This window comes from Morus notabilis, unplaced genomic scaffold (genome assembly GCF_000414095.1).
Source record: "Morus notabilis unplaced genomic scaffold, ASM41409v2 Scaffold115, whole genome shotgun sequence".
Classification (NCBI taxonomy): domain Eukaryota; kingdom Viridiplantae; phylum Streptophyta; class Magnoliopsida; order Rosales; family Moraceae; genus Morus; species Morus notabilis.
In genome coordinates, this window is record NW_010361020.1 from 366,360 (window position 1) to 374,855 (window position 8,496).

Sequence of the window (8,496 nt, forward strand, 5' to 3'; positions counted from 1 at the left end):
GACTGCACTTTTTTCGTTTCCTTTTTTCTTAACAAAAATGAATTTTAGGCATTCTTGAGTTTAGCTAGTAGTATAAAAGATGCAAATGTCTAGGTGGTGCTGTTAAGTAAACAAACCATGTTGAAGTTTATTAGGATTAGAAACATAGGAGAATATAAAAGAAGAAAAATAAAAATTTATTAATAACTCCGCCTATGCATTTGTATAGCCAGTCCTAAGCCCGGGTAAAGGAGGAGGGTTGCGGTAGGTTGACGGCCAACGTAAAAATAAGTCACTCTCATAGATTTCACTTACATAGAATCTACTGGGGCGTTTCCTACGTGCGACGTGCTATGCTGGGCCCCGGGTATAGTGTTAAATAGGCAATGGGGTCTTTGCACATTCATGGACGTGTGGATATGGTGAAAAATATGCAAGGGGGGTTCTTGGACATTCATGGATGTGTGCAAGGGACAGAGCTAGCCCATGATAGGAAAATTCGTTTCGGTAGTTGGAATGTAGGTTCTTTAACTGGTAAATCTATGGAGTTAGTAGATGTTATGGTTAGAAGAAGAATTAAAATTATATGCTTACAGGAAACGAAGTGGATAGGAGAGAAAGCAAAGGAGATTGGAAATTTAGGACACAAGTTATGGTATACAGGTTAGGAAGGGAATCGCAATGGAGTTGGTATTCTAGTTGACAAAACTGTGAAGGATGAGTGCCACCACTTCAAGTAGTAAGGAAGTTGTCCCTGAAAAAGATGAGCCAATGAATGTTTTGGTAAATGTGCCTTTTCTCCAAGCTCTGCGTCCAACTGGGAAAGTACCGGAACACCGAAGTGAGATCTTAGAGCACTTGACTCAAGTGAAGATTAATCTTCCTTTGCTTCATGTTATCAAGCAAGTGCCTGCTTATGCTAAGGTTATCAAGGATCTGTGCACTATCAAAAGGAAGCACCATGTCAAGAAGACAGCATTCTTGACAGAACAGGTAAGCGCGGTGATCGACTAGAAAACACCGCCCCAATACAAGGATCCCGGTTGTCCCACAATTTATTGTCAGACACATGAGTTCAGCAAAGCTTTGCTTGATCTAGGAGCGAGTGTTAACCTCATGCCATATTCTATCTATTCGCAACTTGATCTTGGAGAAATTAAGCCCATGTCTGTGGTTCTGCAGCTGGCTGATGGATCAGTCAAGAAGCATCGGGGGATAGTTGAGGATGTTTTGGTTCAAGTTGATAAGTTCTATTACCCTGTTGACTTTCTAGTCTTGGATACTCGATCCGTGGTGAGTATGGAGTTCAAGATTCCCATTATCCTCGGAAGACCTTTCCTCGATATAGCCAATGCACTCATCAACTATAGGAATGGTCTGATGAAGATATCCTTTGGGAACATGACTTTGGAGGTGAATGTTTTTCACATTGCAAAGCAGCCATGTGATGATGACGAGTGTCACCAAACATTTCTAATTGACACACTCGTCTCGGAAGAGGTTCAGTTGTCTAGCAATTCTAATGTTCTTGACGATTTCCTCCGTATTTCTGAATCTGAGAGTTCTGGTCCTTGTGAGTTGGCCAGCAACGTTGCCATTTTCAAAGACTCATAAGGCAAATGAACTAAGTTTTGGCAACCACGCTTTGAAGAGCTACCTTGAAAGAAAAAAAAGCCAAAACCATCCACCGAAGAGACCCCAACATTCAAGCTGGCTCAACTGCCTGAGGATCTGAAACATGTCTTCCTGGGAGCTGGTGATACCTTTCCTGTTATCATTTCATCTAAACTTGATGCAATCCAAGAGCAGCAGTTAGTTGACATGCTGCGTGAACACAAATCAGCATTAGGTTGGACGATTGCTAACATTAAGGGTATTAGCCCCTTATCCCATCACATTAACTTGGAAGACGGGGTTCATCCACGAAGGGATCCCCAAAGGAGACTGAACCCGACGATGAAAGAAGTTGTGAAGAATGAGGTCTTGAAGCTTCTTGATGCAAGAATCATTTATCCAGTTGCCGATAGCAAGTGGGTCAGTCCAACTCAGGTAGTGCCCAAGAAATTAGGGGTGACAATGGTGGAAAATGAGAAAGGGGGTCTTGTTCCCACAAGGACTGTGACGGGTTGGCGCATGTGCATTGACTACTGAAAGCTAAACGCCGCCACCCGCAAGGATCACTTCCCGCTTCCATTCATCGACCAAATTCTAGAACGTGTGGTTGGACATCCTTACTATTGCTTTCTTGATGGCTACTCAGGTTACTATCAGATCGAGATCACATTAGAGGATCAAGATAAAACTACTTTTACCTATCCTTTTGGAACTTATGCTTTTCCGCATATGCCATTTGGACTGTGTAATGCACCAGTCACCTTCCAGAGGTGCATGATGAGCATTTTTAGTGACATGGTCAAGAAGTGTATGGAAGTGTTCATGGATGACTTGACCGTTTTTGGCGACTCCATCGACTCGTGCATTCTAAACTTAGAAGCTGTTTTGATGACATGTGAAGAGAAAGGCCTTGTGCTTAACTGGGAGAAGTGTCACTTCATGGTACCATCAGGCATAGTCTTAGGGCATGTTGTTTCAGAGAGGGGGATTGAGGTTGATCAGTCTAAGCTTGAACTCGTCTCTAATTTGCCCACTCCAAGGATTGTCAAAGAAGTTCGGTCATTTCTAAGGCATGCTGGTTTTTATAGGAGGCTCATACAGAATTTTTCAACAATTTCTCATCCATTGTGTAACCTCCTAGCCAAAGATGTCGCTTTTGAGTGGACGCCTAGGTGTGAGGATGCTTTCCGAACGCTTGTGGCAAAATTGACTTCCGCCCCCATCATTCAGTCACCAGATTGGAGTTTATCATTTGAGATCATGTGTGACGCAAGCAACCATGCTGTTAGAGCTATCCTAGGTCAGAGAAGGGAGGGGAAGCCCTTTGTTGTGTACTACGCTAGCCGAACTCTTAACAGCGCTCAAATGAATTATTTAACCACTGAGAAAGAGTTGTTCGCTATAGTGTTCGCACTTGACAAGTTTCGTGCATACTTGATCGGTTCACCCATTACCGTCTTCACAAATCATTATGCCTTCAAGTATCTCCTTTAAATGGGTGCTAAGGCGCGATTAATTTGGTGGATCCTTCTGTTACAGGAATTTGACTTGACCATTAAGGACAAGAAAGGTGTTGAGAATGTTGTGGCAGATCACTTGTCTAGATTGGACTTTCAAGATTTTACTGATGCCTCTGCCATTCGAGATGACTTCCCTGATGAACATCATTTCGCGGTCACTAAGCTACCTTGGTATGCTCACATCGTCAATTACTTGGTGACCGGCAAATTTCCTTCTGATTGGAGTGCACAAGATAAACGCAAGTTTCTGGTCGAGGTGCGTAATTTCTTTTGGGATGATCCATACCTGTTCAAGTACTGCCCTGACCAAATCATGAGGCGTTGCATTCCAGATGATGAGATTCTTAGTGTTTTGAACTTCTGCCATAACGATGCCTGTGGTGGTCACTTCTTTGTGAAGAAGACTGCCGCAAAAATCTTACAGTGTGGTCTTTATTGGCCCGCTTTGTTCAACGACACTAATGAGTTTTGTCGTTCTTGTATGGGATGTCAAAAGTTAGGTGCCCTGTCCCGACACCATATGATGCCTTTGAACCCAATTCTTGTGATAGAGATATTTGATTGTTGGGGGATAGATTTTATGGGACATTTTCCACCTTCTTCTAGTTACTTCTACATTCTTCTTGCTATGGATTATGTTTCTAAATGGGTAGAAGCTGTGCCGTGTCGAACTAATGATAATACGACAGTTGTGAAGTTCTTGAAAGAGAATGTGTTATCTAGGTTTGGTACTCCGCGTGCTATCATCAGTGATCAAGGCATTCATTTCTGCAACCTATCTTTTGAAGCTCTCATGTGAAAATATGGTGTCATTCATAAGGTTACAACTGCCTATCATCCACAGACTAATGGTCAAGCTGAGTTGGTAAATAGGGAGATTAAACAGATTTTGGAAAAAACGGTAAATCCTGACCGTAAGGATTGGTCTTCACGTCTTCTTGACGCTCTCTGGGCATACCATATTGCTTACAAGTCCCCTTTTAGGATGTCTTCCTACAGGCTTGTCTTTGGGAAAGCCTGTCATTTACCTGTAGAGCTCGAACATAAGGCTTATTGGGCTATCAAAGCCCTTAACTTTGATCTTAGTTTTGCAGGTATAAATCGCAAGCTCCAGCTGTCAGAAATTGAGGAGCTAAGAAATGATGCTTACGACAATTCCAGGATCTATAAGGCAAATATGAAAGCAGCACATGATAAACAGATCCTGCGAAAGAATTTTGAGCTCAATCAGAAGGTGCATCTCTATGACTCCCGTCTGCATCTCTACCCAGGTAAGTTGAGGTCACGGTAGACTGGTCCATTTGTGGTGAAACAAGTTTTTCCCAACAGTGCTGTCGAGGTAGAGGATCCGAGCGATGGGAGAATATTCAGAGTCAATGGCCAGAGACTGAAGCACTACATTGAGTGTGTGAACCAAGCTGAAGAGATCATTCTCGAGGCTCCGGTTTACCAACCTTGAGAAGTTTGCTTCCAACACTTTTGTATCATATTTTTGTTTCTTTGTTTCGTTTGGTGTGCTTTGTGTGCTTTTATTTTTAGTTTTTTTTGTGTGCTTTTATATTTGTTTGTGTGTTTTGGCGATTCAGTTTAGAAGGCTCAGTTGTGTTTCAATGTTCATCATACAGGTGTTCTCTTTCCCATCATCATATTGCATATATTTTTAGACATTGATGGCACTGTCTGATTTTGGGTTGGGAGTGGTGAGCATATTCATGCATGAGTTTAATTTTTGTCTTGTTGTTATTTTGGGTCAAAATTTTTGCGAGATTATCTAGGTATGATTTCAAAATGTTCGGTTTGAGTCAGTTTTTGCTATCTTAATTACCAAGAAATAATTTCCAAAGTTCTCTTTGAGCAGTTGCCAAACCTTGTGGTAAGATGGTTGTTAGCACATTTAGTTGAGAAAATTTCCGAGTTTAAAGTTTTCATTTTTGGTGAGTTGTGAGAGTTGAGAAAACAGCTTTTTGAACTTTCATTGATCTTTTGAGTTGGTTGAATCATTATTGGAGCACCATTGATTGACTTGCGACATTTGCTTGAGGGATGATTTCTGGTTAGGAATAATTTTTAGAATTGAGCCGTGTGTTGTAAATATTTATCATTTTTCTTTTGTATTTCTTTCTTAAAAAAAAAAAAAGAGAAAGAGAGCAAGAGCATCATTTTATCATCAATATGTAGGTAGTTTGGATGTACTCACATCTTGCGCTGCATAGCAACTAGTCAAAAGAATGCCTTACTACATCAGCTTCATCAAATGTATGTTGTCTTTTGCCTTTAAAAATAAAAAAAACAAAAAAAAAGAAAAAGAAAAAAATGTGTATAATTGTTTGTATTTTTCGGCTCTTTGTTTGTTTATGAGATCTTCCTTTTGACCAGAATGAAATCCCAAAAGCTTGTTTATGGTTTGAGTGATGGATTGTTCCAGACATGTGATTTGCCTATCATTTGATTAATGTTTGTTTATTAGCTTGTCCTTAAATTGCCTTCTCTCACTTGAGCGTTGACTGATTGACTTCCAACTCCATGAGTGAAAAATCCTTTGCATTAAAATATTTCTGACACCCGTGAGGTAAATGGAGTTGAGACTTTTTCTTGGTGAATTTTTTTATGCTATTGTGTTATGGACTATGGTAAGAGGGATACGGTTTGGTGCACACACACACGACTCTGGAGCTATGACTAAAGTAGTTTTGATAGCATTTTCTGATGACTTATTAATGTTTTGTTTGATTGCTTAGGTGATTTTGCTTATTTTGATTTGGATTTTCAGCTTGGCGTAATTTTTCTTTCGCTTGAATTGCTAGAGACTAGGAATAAGCTGGTTGGGGGTTGTGATAAGTGCATGAAAATGCACTTAAATTGTTCATAATTGCTAAATAAATTAAGTTTTAATTAAATATTTTCGTGGAATTAATTTTAAGTAGAAGTATTTGATTTTAATTTAATTTAATTTGTTTTGCAGGGAAATAAAATATTTAGGCCAAAACTTAAAAGAAAAAAAGAAGAAAAAGGCCCATTAGCCCATCAGCCGTCCGAGCCGCGCTAAGTCGTCCAACCCACGCCAGTCCCAAACTGCGCCACGTATCGAAGTCTGGCTTGCCGCAGACGTGTGGGGCCCAGCTGCTCCTTGGTGCATGCGCGCTTGGCACACACAGCCCTTCCCCCTGCGCGAGTTCCTTCCACGCGAGCGTCTCTCTTCTTCCGCGTGGATCCCGCGTGCTGCTGCTCTCCTTCCACAGCTCGCCACGTGTCCAAAGCTATCGACAGTTTTCTCCTCTCATCTCATTTCTGTGAATCAGTGAGCGCCACGTGTCCCACCCGTTTGGGATTCTTCAGCCAGCGATCCGTTTTGGTTCCGTTGGATGGTTTCAGCATTCAATCTCTGATTAAAGCCTTGTAAACCCAATTTATTTAGATAAAACGTCCCTTTATGTTTTATTTACTGATTGCAACGTTTTGCATGCTCAGAAACTCTATAAATAGGGCTTTGTTTAGTGTATTAGGTGGTTGATTTTTAATCTAAGTTTAGACACATTTTTCTCTAATTTGTGAGGTTAGAGAGAAACCTATATGTGAAGTGATCTTGAGTGGATTTTGATTCTCCATTTGTTCTTTAAAGTTTATATATTTGAGTGATTAATCTTCTTCTATCTTCTTCTAATTTCTCATATTGATATATTTTATTGTCAACTTTTATATAAATCTAGTCAAGCTCTTTTTATGTGATTGTTGCATGATACTATATATTAGTAAGTATTGTTTTATGAGTAGTCTTTTACTGCAATATTGCCAACGGTATATTGTCGCTTTTAGATTTCTCATAAGATAATTTTTTCTAGTTAGAATTTTACTCATTCGAATACATTTTAATTCACATGTTCTTCAAATATATATTTTCCGATTGTTAGTTTAGGATGTGAAACTTTTAATTGAGTAATCTCAAAGATCAAAATCCATTCGGGTGAACGAAGCATATAGGGGAATCTCGATGCCTTACCGGTTTTAATTATATAATTTTCCCATACATTTTTCTTACACTTAAACTTCTCAACAAAAATTACATTCTCTTTTATTTTTACTTTATTATTTATCTCCTAAAGTTTATTATTTACTAATCGTTTTTTGTTTAATTTGTCACTTCCTCGTGGGATCGACCGTCCTAATTATGCTACAATTGACCGCTTGTTTTGTACACGTTTGGGCGTAATCAACATGCTCAAAAAATTGTGAGGATCTTGTCTGTAAAATTTCAAAATATTTTGACTTTGTATTTATTTTATTTTATTTTTCAAAGATAAATAATAGAGAAACTCATAAAAAATAGAATATACGTCAAAAAATAGTGCCGCTTGTTGCATTGATTCATAAAAATAGTGTATTAATTTTAGAATGCAAAACATAAATAAAAATGTGAATTTTTACCCATTCCGGCCCCTGGACGCGCCACTGCACGGGCTGGGGCTTTTTGATAGTGTGTTTCTTTTTTCATTTCTTGACGCCATTTTTTGCAGGCATGCTCAGAAAAATGTAAGGATCGTGTCTGTAAAATTTCAGAATATTTTGACGTCATTTTATACATCAAAAAATGATGCCGCTTGTTGCATTAATTTCTAAAAATCGAGTATTAATTTTAAAATTCAAAACATAAATAAAAATGTAAATTTTTGACCTATCTCGGCCCCTGCACACCCCACTGCGCGGGCCGATGACTTTTTTACAACGTTTTTCTTTTTTCATTTTTTGAGGCCATGTTTTGCAGGCATGCTTAGAAAAATGTGAGGATCGTGTCTGTAAAATTTCAGAATATTTTGAAGTCGTTTTTATTTTATTTTACGAAAAATAGAGAAAATGATAAAAAAAAAGAGAATATACATGAAAAAATTGTGTCGCTTGTTGTATTAATTCTTAAAATTTGTGTATTAATTTTAGAATACAAAACATAAATAAAATTTGAATTTTTGACCCCTCCCGGCCCCTGAGCACCCCATTGCACGAGTCGATGACTTTTTGACATCATTTTTCTTTTTTCATTTCTTGTGGCCATTTTGTGCATGCATGCTCAGAAAAATATAAAGATCGTGCCTGTAAAATTTTAAAATATTTTGACGTCGTTTTTATTTTATTATATTTTTTAAAGACAAAAAATACTCATAAAAAAGAGAATATTCATCAAAAAATGGTACCGCTTGTTTTATTAATTCCTCAAAATCATATATTAATTTTAAAATGCAAAACATAAATAAAATGTGAATTTTTAATCCATCCCGGCCCCTAGGCGCCCCACTGTACGGGCCGAAGGCTTTTTGACTACGTTTTTCTTTTTTTCATTTTTTTGAGGTTATTTTTTCCAAGCATGCTCGGTAAAATGTGAGAATTGCGTCTG

The 8,496-nt window shown here is 38.5% G+C and overlaps 1 protein-coding gene and 1 pseudogene across 1 annotated transcript; both read left to right on the forward strand.

The window, feature by feature from the left end:
- The first annotated feature begins 365 nt into the window (after positions 1-365).
- Positions 366-1,593, forward strand: LOC112091547. The gene is made up of 3 exons (XM_024165535.1): positions 366-526; positions 696-972; positions 1,045-1,593. Exons 1-3 carry the CDS (start codon positions 366-368, stop codon positions 1,591-1,593), a joined length of 987 nt encoding a protein of 328 aa, XP_024021303.1.
- Positions 1,594-1,800: 207 nt separating this feature from the next.
- Positions 1,801-4,572, forward strand: LOC112091548 (annotated as a pseudogene).
- Positions 4,573-8,496: the final 3,924 nt, after the last annotated feature.

Bases quoted from the DNA above. Each gene is read 5' to 3' on its own strand.
- LOC112091547 (XM_024165535.1), top strand. From the start codon at position 366: ATGGGGTCTTTGCACATTCATGGACGTGTGGATATGGTGAAAAATATG. The intron at 527-695 runs GTTAGTAGATGT...AAAACTGTGAAG, and splicing joins TTAACTGGTAAATCTATGGA to GATGAGTGCCACCACTTCAA. The intron at 973-1,044 runs GTAAGCGCGGTG...ATTTATTGTCAG, and splicing joins CAGCATTCTTGACAGAACAG to ACACATGAGTTCAGCAAAGC.